Genomic DNA, 14354 nt, shown 5'->3' with positions numbered 1-14354 from the left:
TAGATTTGAAGTTTTGGTGACTGCAGGGATCCATACTCTTTGGTTATTTCGGTAAAGTCACGTAGTAGGTATAAAACAAATTAAATCGCGACGTTTCGATCGCAACACAAGCAATCATCATCAATCGAAACGTCGTGATTTAATTGGTTTTGTTTTATTTTATACCTACGTGACTTTACCGAATGTTTTCAGTTTCATTTATGTTGGTATAGCCCTGTGAGCCATTCGGCTCTTGAATCGGGTGCAATCGCAACAAACAAAAAAACATGAACAAGAAAACATCTTAAAGTGACTATGTGACTGTGCAAACAGAAAATCCAGGGGGAAAAAAAACACATCAAAATCTTCCAGAAAAAGCACCGTACACCAACGCTGTGTGCAAAAATCTCAGTGGGATGCAAGTCAAACAACAACCACAAGACAACTTAGATTAAGGCCATCAGTCTAACTCCGTACTACAACAAACAAACATGGCCAAACGTTTTCGAAATCACCAAAATAAAGCCATAAAAGCAATGCAACAGTGATCATAGGAACTGTGACCGAATTTTCACAATAAACGACATAAACAACATGTACCACCAAACCCTAGAGCCATAACACCAAACCAAACCCCAGAGTAGAGAACATCCATTATTTTGGCCCCGGAATTAATCAAATTGTGATACGCTGAATAAACGTGGGTGGCTTGCATGAATGCAATTCCGTGTGAATGTGTTCGTTTGGAATTACCAAATAATAATAATTAAGTGAGAAAAATGAGGCCCAGGATCGGTTCTTAAAATGACGTCTTGAATCTTGGGAGAGCGGTGAGTTTGCGTGTGCACAACATTTCAGCCCGTTAAACTTTATAGATCCAGAGATATTGAAGCGTCAAAGATTATAAAGAATATAAACAAGACAATGAGGAACGTTAAATAACAGTGGTGTAACAATTAAAGCGTGTAAGAATAAAAGTGTGTAAGAATAAGTGTGTAAGAATAAAACTGTGTAAGAATAAAAGTGTATCAATGAAAGTGTAACAATAAAAGTGTTTGACAATAAAAATGTAACAATGAAAGTGTAACAATGAAAGTGTTTGACAATAGTGTTTGACAATGAAAGTGTGTGATTCTCGATTCGGGGTTTGGCATCCGACTCCAGCAATAGAATCGATTCTCCCGGGATCGACTCCACGTGACTCTCAGAGGGGGGTGGGCGGGGCGAGGTCGGGGCGGGGGTGTGTGGGCAGGGCGGGGGGATGTGGGCGGGGCGACGGTGTGGGCGGGGCGGGGGGTGTGCGGGACGAAGGAAAGTGGGGGAGGGGCGATGAGAAGTGGGGGCGGGGCGATGAGAGGTGGGGGCGGGGCGGGATTCTTCGCCAGCTGTCCCACTGGTGGAGGGCTTCACTCGGAGCAGCTATGGCGAGCGGTGAGGAGGCGTTCACTCGCACGTGTGAGCACTCACTCACTCACTCGCACGTGTAAGCACTCACTCACTCGCACGTGTAAGCACTCACTCACTCGCACGTGTGAGCACTCACACTCACTCACTCTCTCACTCACACGTGTGAGCACTCACACTCACTCACTCTCTCACTCACACGTGTGAGCACTCACACTCACTCACTCTCTCACTCACACGTGTGAGCACTCACTCACTCGCACGTGTGAGCACTCACTCACTCGCACGTGTGAGCACTCACACTCACTCACTCTCTCACTCGCACGTGTGAGCACTCACTCACTCGCACGTGTGAGCACTCACACTCACTCGCACGTGTGAGCACTCACTCACTCGCACGTGTGAGCACTCACTCACACTCACTCTCTCACTCACACGTGTGAGCACTCACTCACTCGCACGTGTGAGCACTCACACTCACTCACTCTCTCACTCACACGTGTGAGCTCTCACACATTCATCTCTCACTCACTCGCACTTACTCACTCCTGTGAGCGCTGTCACTCACTGCGTGTGGGCACTCACACTCACTCGCACTCACTCACTCTCTCACTCACACACACTCACTCTCACACTCACTCAGTCGCACTCACTCTCACTCACTCGCACTCACTCCTGTGAGCGCTGTCACTCACTGCGTGTGAGCTCTCTCACTCACTCGCACTCACTCACTCTCATTCACTCTCTCACTCACTCGCACTCACACTCAGTCACTCACACTCACTCACACTCACTCTCTCACTCACACGTGTGAGCACTCACACTCACTCTCACACTCACTCACTCACTCTCACTCACTCACTCCTGTGAGCGCTGTCACTCACTGCGTGTGAGCTCTCTCACTCACTCGCACTCACTCACACTCACTCACTCTCTCACTCACACGTGTGAGCACTCACTCTCACACTCACTCACTCGCACTCACTCACTCCTGTAAACGCTGTCACTCACTGCGTGTGAGCTCTCACACTCACTCGCACTCACTCACTCTCATTCACTCTCTCACTCTCACACTCTCTCACACTCACTCACACACTCTCTCACACTCACTCACTCCCACACTCACTCTCACTCACACTCACTCACTCTCACACTCACTCACACTCACTCACTCACACTCACTCGCACTCACTCGCACTCACTCACTCTCACACTCACTCACTCACACTCACTCACTCTCACACTCACTCTCACTCACTCTCACTCACACTCACTCACTCACACTCACTCGCACTCACTCACTCGCACTCACACTCACTCACTCTCACACTCACTCACTCACACTCACTCACTCTCACACTCACTCTCACTCACTCTCACTCACACTCTCTCACTCACACACACTCGCACGTGTGAGCAGTGGGGGGAGAGTGGGGGCGGGCCAGGAAGTTGACCCCGCAGCAGCACTTGGAGCGATCTGAGATTGGCAGCAGTGGGGGGGAGAGAAGGAGGGGTCCACTTTCTGCCCCCCCACCTCCTCCCCCCCACTACTACCGAGGCTTATACAGGGTGTTTCTCAAAAAATGGACCCAATTTCAAAGCAGTATATTTCACGATGGCAACATGTTACAATTACGCACAAAACAGTTACAAACGGTTTAATGAGTTATCAAGTTTTACTAACCATTTTATAAATGCTCTACGTGCCCTCCACTTGCTGTACGGACTACAATCGAGACGATAGTTGAATTCGTCTCAAAGTGAAGTCTTCTCTTCCGCTGAAGCCACCGCTGCCGTGATTCTGATTTTTGAGGTCATCCAGATGAGTCGCTGTATTGTGGCACAAAAACACCACGGGTCTTCGACGTATCAACCACGAGAACAAGTCGCAGGGGGTGTGGTGATGTCAAGTCTTACGGTCCCGTGCGACCTATCCAACGTTGAGGCAACGTTGTCTCGTGAATGACGTGAGGCTAGGGGGCTGTTTGTGCGCTGGGACAGGCAATCATTTGAAACTCTAAGCCCCGCCCTATCTAAGCCCCGCCCTCTCTGTGCCCCTGCCCTATATATGCCCCGCCCTCTCTGTGCCCCGCCCCATCTATGCCCCGCCCTCTCTATGCCCCGCCCTCTCTGTGCCCCGCCCTTTCAAGTGGTAATAGTTTCATTCATGGGCGGTTCGTGATTGCAGAGATTTCGCGATTTCAAATCGGGTCCATCTATTTTCAAACACCCTGTGTAACGTATTCTTGGTTCTTTCGGTAAAGTCACGTTGAAGGGAAACAATAAAATAATAAAAAATATATCTAAAACAATAAAATTCTCACGACGTTTCGACTGTAACACAAACGGTCATCATCAGGTGTGAAAAAACCTCGTGCCACGGCAGATCTCTCGCATACTTCAGCATTTTTTTTCTTCATAATAAAGGTTTTTGGGTTAGATCGCGTTTATTTATAAATGTGTCGTAACCCTCCACCACCCGACACGGCCAATCAGCAAAGAAAAGTGTCACGTTGACAAAAGACACTTTTCTTTGCTGATTGGCCGTGTCGGGTGGTGGAGGGTTACGACACATTTATAAATAAACGCGATCTAACCCAAAAACCTTTATGAATAATATTGGTCGCGAAAGCCTACGTGTTATTTTTTTTCTTGCTGTGGTTGTCCCACCTGATGACGGTTACTCGTGTTGTGATTGAAACGTCGTCATCTGTTATTTTTCTACCCACGTGACTTTACCGAAAGACCCAATGAGTATTGTAATATAATCAAAACCATAAATAAAAGGTAGCCTTAATGAATTTAAATAATAAAAAAGTTAATAATGCAAATTAATCCAAATTCGTGTTGTTATAACAATTCTATTTCACACAGTAGAACGTGTTGTTTATTTAAAGTTGGGCATTTTGATGTGACGTCACATTTCTCAAACCCCCCCCTCCCCCCGTCGTCACACATCGTCACAAATGTCTGACCCCCCCTCCCCCCACCCTAGGTGTGTGACGTCATTTACGGACGGCCCCTGATACACTGAAACACGATAACAAATAACGTCACGTTAATAGCTTCGGAAAGTCAAAGAGTCTCCCACTTAAATTTTGATTTAAAGCTTTCGTGACTGCAGTAATTCATATTCTTAGCTCTTTCGGTAAAGTCACGTTGAAGGGAAACAATAAAACAATAATATATAAAACAATAAAAATTCTCACGACGTTTCGACCATAACACAAACGGTCGTCATCAATTTCAACCTAGAAGATGGATTCTGGCTTAGCAATCATTGGAAGTATTTTATAAACCATTTCAGATCTTAATTGATTGTTCACGCTTACAGTGGCTTTCAGACAGCATACATTAAATTTTTCGTCTCCCCCCTCCTCTTTTCAGAACATAGATGGACTAGTCCTTCTAAATAAACTGCCAAATCGCTGCGCGTGGCGCTGGCGTTTTTTTTAAATAAATAAAAAAGTACACCGTTCAAAAACAATTAAATAAATGCGGACCGACACACCTGATGACGACCGTTTGTGTTATGGTCGAAACGTCGTGAGAATTTTTATTGTTTTATATATATTTTATTATTTTATTGTTTCCCTTCAACGTGACTTTACCGAAAGAGCTAAGAATAAGTCTCTCACTTGTTCAACGTCGTATTGAACACGCGGCCTGGAATCCTCTCCAAGTGGTGTCCAGAGCCCCGAGTCACATTTCTTGCGGTATTGTTGCAAATTCTTGGAAGTGTTCACATTTGGGTTTTTTTAAAGCACCCTGGCACAACACGTGTGCTTACAGCGGCGGCCTTCCAGCTACCTGTTATACACCATCCCAACGCGCCCTTATTCTGATTCTGACCTCCCCCACCTCCCCCCCCCCTTGACCCCTCCACCTCCCCCCCCCTTCCCTTCCCCCCACCTGCCCCCCCCCCTCAGCCCCGCCCCCAGCTGGTGCCGTGCCTCAGAAGCTGCTGGTGCTGGACGTTGACTGCGGCGTGGACGACGCCCACGCGCTCATGATCGCCCTGGGAGACGCCGCGCGCGCGCGCGTGCTCGCCGTCACGTGCTGCAACGGCAACACGCACGTGCGCCAGGTGGCGGACAACGTGGCGCGCGTGCTGCGCGCGTGCGGAGCGAGCGCGCGGGTGAGGAGGGGGTGGGGTTGGGGGTCCTCACCCGCACCACTCACCCCCAAGACAAAGGGGGGGGGGGGGGGACATGGTGGCTAGGAGATGTTAACTACCTCGCCTGGTCTACAGGAGGTCGTGGGTTCGATCCCGACCCTGATGCCTGCTGCTGTATAATTGCGTGTCTCTCTCTCTCTCTGTGGTGAGATGTTAACTACCTCGCCTGGTATACAGGAGGTCGTGGGTTTAGTCCCGACCCTGACGCCTGCTGCTGTATATTTGGAGTTTGCGTATCTCTCTCTCTGTGGTGAGATGTTAACTACCTCGCCTGGTCTGCAGGGGGTCATTGGTTCGATCCCGACCCTGACGCCTGCTGTATATTTGCGTGTCTCTCTCTCCCCGTGGTGAGATGTTAACTACCTCGCCTGGTCTACAGGAGGTCGTGGGTTCGGTCCCGACCCTGACGCCTGCTGCTGTATATTTAGAGTTTGCGTGTCTCTCTCTGTGGTGAGATGTTAACTACCTCGCCTGGTATACAGGAGGTCGTGGGTTCGATCCCGACCCTGACGCCTGCTGCTGCTGTATATTTCGAGTTTGCGTGTCTCTCTCTTTGGTCGAGTGGATTTTGCTCCGGGTCCTCTGGTTTTTCCCTCCACATTTAGAATGAACATCACGCCTTTAGTGCATTTGGCTGCCGCTCTAAATGTCCACGTGACGATGAGAAGCCACTTCCATTTGCGGCCAAGTCGCTTCTGAACAAGAGCTACACAGCTCGGGGGGTCCTGCCTGGTTCAATACAAAGTTTAATTTAAGTTTAGTTCAAAGATCCCCCGTATCCAAATCAGAATCTTGATTTAGACTGGAGGAGGAGGAAGTTGCAACTACAAACAGTACAAAAAAAAACGATAGGAGTGCAACATTGATAATAAAAGTCAGCAAGTCACTAAAATATATAGTGACTTGGATAAATTCTGTGAGTAGCAGCGCATATCAAGGCCGGCACGGCACACGAAGTGGGGGGGGGGGGGTGTGGTCAGCACCGTGTCCCTCACCCCATGATCCTTCGGGGTAGGGAGAGAGACACGAGGAGAGAAAGAGGTTGAGAACCAAGGGAGTAGACACGGGGAGAGCGATAGGGAGGCACGGGCTGAGAGACGAGAGGAATGGGAGAGAGACGGGGAGAGAGAGAGACGAGTTGAGACTTGAGAGCCAAGGGCGTAGACACTGGGAAAGGGAAAGAGACACAGACAGTGGGGGAGTATAATAGGGTTTTCCCATTTTTTCTGGCAACAAAACTGAAACCTTTTTACAAGGATTTATGTCTACTGACAGTGTACCTCGTATTTTTCATTCCATCTATGCTGGTATGTGCAATCCAAAGGTTGAACACGAAATTTAACACTCTTCTGAAATTCGTGGTCCGTCAGGAAGTGTCTAACTGTGTTGTTGGCCTGACTGGATGTGCTTCACATAATGTTTTTTCAGGTTTGTTGAATTCTCGTCTCTCATATTTTTGTTGTATTCACCTCCGTGATTTGTTCTTGACACCTGATGAATTGTGATCGAAACGTCGTGATTGTTTTTTTAAATATAATTTTATTGTATTTCTACATACGTGACTTTACCGAAAAAAAAACAATGAGTAATATATGCATTGTCCTTGAAACTGATTGGTCCACACCAAGGGACGGTGTCCTCTGGTCGAGCACCAATTGGGTCGAAGCTCAAAAGAAAGCCGTCCCTTGGTGTGGACCAATCAGTTGCAAGGACAATGCATATATTATCATAGTATGTTTTTTGTTTGCATTTTGACTGCAGGTATTGTGGTTAACACAGACATGAATCCATTTTGGTACTGGCAAAGGAGGTCTAATGAAGTGGGGGAGTATGTCAGAGAGAGAGACACCCGTGTGATGATGCATGTACGTTGAACTTCATTCACACCGTACGTAGCTAATCCCGCGTGTCCCCCGCAGGTCCCCGTGTTCCTAGGGGCCTCCGCGCCGCTGCTGGCCAAGCCGATGCACGCGACCCGGTTCCACGGCAACGACGGTCTGGGGGACTCCCCGGACCCCCCCGACCCGAGCCCCGTGGCGGTGAAGAAGCAGGAGGAGCACGCGGTCAATGCGCTCGTCCGTCTGGCCAAGGAGAACCCGGGACAGGTTCATTGATTTGCATCATGTTACACACGTACAATTGTCAATAAAAATATATAATAGTCGACGTTTTGGCCTAGGCTTCGATCCTAGGTCTCGGCCTAGGCTCCGGGCTAGGTCTCGGCCTAGGCTCATACCCTAGGTCTCGGCCTAGGCTCCGGTGTAGGTCTCGGCCTAGGCTTTGATCCTAGATCTCGGCCTAGGCTCCGGGCTAGGTCTCGGCCTAGGCTCAAACCCTAGGTCTCGGTCTAGGCTCCGACCCTAAGACTCGGCCTAGGCCTTAGCCTAGGCTCAAACCCTAGGTCTCGGCCTAGGCTTCGGGCTATGTCTCGGTCTAGGTCTAGGCTCTGGCCTAGGTCTCGGCCTAGGTCTCAGCCTCGACTCCCCACCCGAGGTCTCGGGTCTCTCGGCCTCGGTCGTGAGTCTGCTCCGTGCCGCCCGCAGATCACGCTCGTGGCCGTGGGGCCCCTGACCAACGTGGCGCTTGCGACGCGCATGGACCCCGACTTCACCTCGCGCCTCAAGGAGCTCTTCATCATGGGCGGCACCATGGAGGGTGCGTGCTCGCCACACCCGTTTACACATTCGGTGTCTCATCAGCAGAGTCGGGCTCGCTTGAAGGATTGGTTCACCACGGGCAAAATCCACAACATTGAGTGTCTTATCAGTAGTCAGGTGAGTTTGAAACCATTGGTTTAACACGAGCAGAACTTCAGTGTCTCATCAGCGGAGTCGGGCTCGCTTGAACGATTGGTTCACCACGGGCAAAATCCACAACATTGAGTGTCTTATCAGTAGTCAGGTGAGTTTGAAACCATTGGTTTAACACGAGCAGAACTTCAGAGTCTCATCAGCGGAGTCGGGCTCGCTTGAACCGCCACCACCCGACACAGCCATTATTGCGCCCCCCACCCCCCCCCCCAAATAAAAAAGTCTATTTTTATACTTTTTGCATTGTGTACAGTCTAGAAGCTACCCACATGCCAAATTTCAAGTTTGTTGCATGTTGGGAAGTATGCTAAAATTTCGAACAGACACACATTCACAAATGTATCTTTTATATATATAGATTAATCCCCCCCCCCCACTTCGCGCAAGAAGAACGCACAAGTGACGTCATCACATCTACTACGCCGCTATTTAAGGAACGCAACAGGTGGACTTCTCCACAAATCTGGCTGTCGCCTGATGAAGCTGGTTGCAATTACTGGCGAAACGTCGTACTCGGATTGTAAATCTTGTAGCTTGGCTCTCCAACACACCGGTCTGCTGTACGAGTATACTACACTACGCACTACACTATACACTAGCGCTGTACTAGTAACGAATTGGCCACGTTCTATTTACGTGACAAACCTTACTAGTTGGCTGTGTCGGGTGGTGGCAGGTTTAACGACACATTTATAAATTTACGCGATCTAACCCAACAAAACCTGTACAGTGGTACCTCGGTATACGTCGTTAATTAGTTCTACAAGGTAGGAGGCCTTATACCGGAAATGACGAATACCAGACGAGTTTTTTCCCGTAAGAAATAAAGAGAAAGGAAATAATCCGTTCCAGAGTATAGGAGATGATATTTTACGTGGCATATTATACATTAATGGGGTTGCATTAAATAACTTAGACACTACTTATTACTAAAATGCACACACACACACTAAATAAATTAAAATAAATGGAAATAAAAAATACAGCAAGGGTCGTGCACTGAACGAGATCTACGGGCAGACTGAGGAGCGGCGCTTTGTCTCAGTCGTGAACGGGGTCTACGCGGGCACGTGGCGACTCATCCCGACCCAGACGAGTTCTAGCGAGCAGCGCGTCGTATCACAAGCAAGACGTCGTGTCCCAAGACATTTTTTTCCCGTTAAAACACGACGTGTACAGAATTGGACGTATACCGTGGTACCACTGTATTAAGAATGGTATTGGTCGCCAAAGCCAACGTGCTAAATTCAGTTTCTCATCAGTAGCCAGGCACGTTTGAAACCATTGGTTTGTGTGCCGTGCCGGCCTGCATAGGCGCTGTTTGCTACCCGTTGACAGCACTTGCCCCAACAGCCTGTTAAGGCTACACGGGGGATCTTTGCCTTTGTGGTGCAAGCAGCGCATGGGAACTGCACCATGTCCGGGGAGTTTAACTTTGTTGCGGACCCTGAGGCTGCCTACGTGGTGCTGGAGACCTGCAGCTGCCCGCTGCACATTGCGAGCTGGGAGTTTACCGTGCGCAACGCCATTCCCTGGGTTTGTAGCACAGAGACTCACCTACCCACTCACTCACACGCTCACCTATCCACCCATTGGCATGCTCACTCACACATTCACTTACCGACTCACTTAAACGCTCACCTGCCCACTCCCATGCTCATCTACCCACTCACACGCTTACCTATCCACTCACGCTCATTTACCCACTCACACGCTCACCTACCCCCTCACTCACCTACCCACCCACTCACACGCTCACCTACCCGCTCACTCACACGCTCACCCACGCACTCACACGCTCACCTACCCACTCACATGCTCATCAACCCACTCACACGCTCACCTACCCACTCACTCGCTCAACTACCCACCCACTCACTCACACGCTCACCTACCCACTCACGGGCGCACCTACCCACTCACACGTTCATCTACCCACTCAGCTACCCCCCACCAACACCCACCCACCCGTGTTACTGCTGCTGCAGTTCTACGATGCGTGGCCGGCCACCAATACGGAGCGCATCTCACCTACCCCTCCCACTCACCTACCCCCCCCCACTCACCTACCCCCCCCCCCCACTCACCTACCCCGCCGCTCACCCACCCGTGCGTCTTGCTGCTCCTCCTGCAGGAGTTCTACGAGGAGTGGACCGCCGCCGACACGGAGCGGGGGCGCTTCGTGAAGCGCATCTCAGCGAAGAGCGCCGCCTTTGCTCGGAAGTCCAATCGCGGATTTGTGGTATCACTCACCACCCTCCCCACTCACTCACCACCCTCCCACTCACTCACCATACCCCCCCACTCACTCACCACCCTCCCACTCACTCACCACCCCCCCACTCACTCACCACCCTCCCCACTCACTCACCAGCCTCCCACTCACTCACCACCCCCCCACTCACTCACCACCCTCCCCACTCACTCACCACCCTCCCCACTCACTCACCACCCTCCCACTCACTCACCACCCTCCCACTCACTCACTCACCACCCTCCCACTCACTCACCATACCTCCCACTCACTCACCAGCCTCCCACTCACTCACCACCCTCCCACTCACTCACCACCCTCCCACTCACTCACCACCCCTCCACTCACTCACCACCCTCCCACTCACTCACCACCCTCCCACTCACTCACCACCCTCCCACTCACTCACCATACCCCCCCCACTCACTCACCACCCTCCCCACTCACTCACCAACCTCCCACTCACTCACCACCCCCCCACTCACTCACCACCCCCCCACTCACTCACCACCCTCCCCACTCACTCACCACCCTCCCCACTCACTCACCACTCTCCCACTCACTCACCACCCTCCCACTCACTCACCACCCTCCCACTCACTCACCACCCCCCCACTCACTCACCACCCCCCCACTCACTCACCACCCCCCCACTCACTCACCACCCCCCCACTCACTCACCACCCCCCCACTCACTCACCACCCTCCCACTCACTCACCATACCCCCCCACTCACTCACCACCCTCCCACTCACTCACCACCCTCCCACTCACTCACCACCCTCCCCACCCCACTCACCACCCCCCCACTCACTCACCACCCCCCCACTCACTCACCACCCTCCCACTCACTCACTCACCACCCTCCCACTCACTCACCACCCTCCCCACCCCACTCACCACCCCCCCACTCACTCACCACCCCCCCCACTCACTCACCACCCTCCCACTCACTCACCACCCCCCCACTCACTCACCACCCTCCCACTCACTCACCACCCTCCCACTCACTCACCACCCTCCCACTCACTCACCACCCTCCCACTCACTCACCACCCTCCCCACTCACTCACCAGCCTCCCACTCACTCACCACCCCCCCACTCACTCACCACCCTCCCACTCACTCACCACCCTCCCACTCACTCACCACCCTCCCACTCACTCACCATACCCCCCCACTCACTCACCACCCTCCCCACTCACTCACCACCCTCCCACTCACTCACCACCCTCCCACTCACTCACCACCCTCCCCACCCCACTCACCACCCCCCCACTCACTCACCACCCCCCCCACTCACTCACCACCCTCCCACTCACTCACCACCCCCCCACTCACTCACCACCCTCCCACTCACTCACCACCCTCCCACTCACTCACCACCCTCCCACTCACTCACCACCCCCCCACTCACTCACCACCCTCCCCACTCACTCACCACCCCCCCACTCACTCACCACCCTCCCCACTCACTCACCACCCTCCCACTCACTCACCACCCTCCCCACTCACTCACCACCCTCCCCACTCACTCACCAACCTTTCACTTACCATCCTCTCACTCACCACCTGTCAGCAAGCACCCTCTCACTCACCCTCTCCACTCATCTCCCTACCTCCTCACTTCCCATCATCTCCCCCTCGGTCCCCCATCACGACGAGGAAGCCACTGGGAGCTCTGCACATTTCAATAATCTCGTTCGAAAACTCACTTCTTTAGAGCGGCGTTTTTGAGTCTCGTTTGTTGTCCTTCCCCCGCGCACCTCCGATTGTCACGGTTGGCTACGTACGGCTTCAAAATAAACATACATGCATACAACATACATACAACATGCCTAACATACCAGTAGCAAAAGTAGCTACTACACACGTGTAGTAGCTACTACACGTGTATAGTAGCTACTATACATGTATAGTAGCTACTACACATGTATAGTAGCTACTATACATGTATAGTAGCTACTATACATGTGTAGTAGCTACTATACATGTGTAGTAGCTACTACACGTGTAGTAGTAGCTATGCATGTATGCATGTAGTAGCTATGCATGTAGTAGTTTTTTGTGATAGCTGCTACACGTGTAGTAGCTACTACTATACATGTAGTAGCTACTACATGTATAGTAGCAGCTACTACATGTGTAGTAGTAGCTACTACTACATATGTAGTAGTAGCTACTACTACACATGTAGTAGCTACTACTACATGTGTAGTAGCTACGGGCCCCGCACTTTCAAGGGCCCCGCGCTAAACGCTTTCAAGCTATCAATTCCGGTTCAGTGAGTCTGCACTTGCTCTATTACTATAGTACTATACCGCCTACGGCTTTTACGAACGACCGGGTGTTTAAGGTTAGCGATTTGTCGTATTATCCGGCTGTATAGCAAAGGAAAAATAATACAATTACTTTACTACGCAAGTAAAAAAATGGTGTTTTAATATTTACGTGTTTTTTTTTATTTAGTGCACCTTCATAACATATGCTGCAGGCCCCGCACGAGCTTCATCCGGCTCTGCCACATACAACATACAAACAACATACAAACAACATGCCTGTCTCTGTGGACACCAGGAGCCGTTTGTCGGCCCGGGCTTCGTGCCGTGCGATGCCTACGCAGTGGCCGCTGCCTTGGACCCGGACTTCGTCACCCAGTGGGCAGAGCACTCGGTGAGTGGGGCACCGGGGGGGGGGGGGGGAGTGAGGGCACTGGGGGGGTGGAGGGAGGGGGCACGGGGGGGTTATGCCCCCCCTCCCCATCAGTGTTGATATTTGAACCCCCACAGGCCCAGAGAGAAATCTCTCTCTGCCTTTGTACAGCGCGGGTTAAAGGCCCCCCCACAACAGCACCGCGCGTTTCGCGATTTGCGCGCGAGGAATACTTTGACCGGCCTCGAATGAGCACTTGGTGCGGCATGCAAAAACATCGCCACTGGGGAGTCGGCCGGGGGAGTGGTGCTGGCCACCCTCCTCCCCCCATCCCCCCCTAGTCGTCGTCGTTGACGCTCCACGTGCTCCACGTGCTCAGGTGCGCGTGGAGCTGCACGGCGCTCTGACGCGCGGCCAGATGGTGGTGGACTGGCTGGGCATGATGCAGGACCCGCCGCTGGTCAAGGCGCGCATCATGGTCCGGTGCGACACGGCGCGGCTCAGGGCCATGCTCGTCGCGGCCGTGCGGTGACCGGCCGCCCGCAGGCCCTCGCCGCCTCCCTGTCGCTCTTCTCTTGCTGCTGCCGCCGACGTAGTGAACGTGCCGAACGTTGGCGTCGTGGGTTGGTACCGTTGGAATGTTCATCCATCCGCCCGCTCACCCACCCACACTCACTCACTCGCTCATCCACCCACGCACCCACACTCACTCATCCACCCACCCCCCCACTCCCCCCACCCACTCCCCACCACTCCCCCACCCACTCCCCCACTCCCCCGAACCACTCCCCACCCACTCCCCACCCACTCCCCCACCCACCCACTCCCCACTCATCCACCCACTCCCCACTCATCCACCCACTCCCCACTCATCCACCCGCTCCCCACTCATCCACCCACTCCCCACTCATCCACCCACTCATCCACCCACTCCCCACTCATCCACCCACTCACTCAATCACCCACCCAATCAGTCACCCACCCACCCACTTATCCGCTGGGGCTTCTGGCATACAATGACGCGCAGGCTGTCCACATTTTTGTGATTTGTCTCAATATTAAATTACACAAACGTCAG

At 52.1% G+C, this 14354-nt stretch overlaps 1 protein-coding gene across 2 annotated transcripts; it reads left to right on the top strand.

Moving 5' to 3' along the window:
- The first annotated feature begins 1328 nt into the window (after positions 1-1328).
- On the top strand, positions 1329-14353 carry LOC116955761 (nucleoside hydrolase-like). 2 transcript variants are annotated; one of them, XM_032977051.2, is made up of 8 exons: positions 1329-1410; positions 5313-5521; positions 7480-7665; positions 8104-8215; positions 9770-9906; positions 10505-10612; positions 13202-13297; positions 13656-14353. In XM_032977051.2, exons 1-8 carry the CDS (start codon positions 1401-1403, stop codon positions 13806-13808), a joined length of 1011 nt encoding a protein of 336 aa, XP_032832942.2. In that variant the 5' UTR covers positions 1329-1400; the 3' UTR covers positions 13809-14353. The 2 variants fall into 2 exon arrangements, with proteins under 2 accessions (XP_032832942.2, XP_032832941.2); XM_032977050.2 differs by having other exon boundaries at positions 1343-1434.
- The last annotated feature ends 1 nt before the right edge of the window (position 14354 follows it).

This window comes from Petromyzon marinus, chromosome 61 (assembly GCF_048934315.1).
Source record: "Petromyzon marinus isolate PM22_M1 ecotype Great Lakes invasive population chromosome 61, UKy_Petmar_22M1.pri1.0, whole genome shotgun sequence".
Lineage (NCBI taxonomy): Eukaryota > Metazoa > Chordata > Hyperoartia > Petromyzontiformes > Petromyzontidae > Petromyzon > Petromyzon marinus.
The sequence above is the reverse complement of the archived record's forward strand: the minus strand, read 5'-3'. Positions and strand labels throughout refer to the sequence as shown.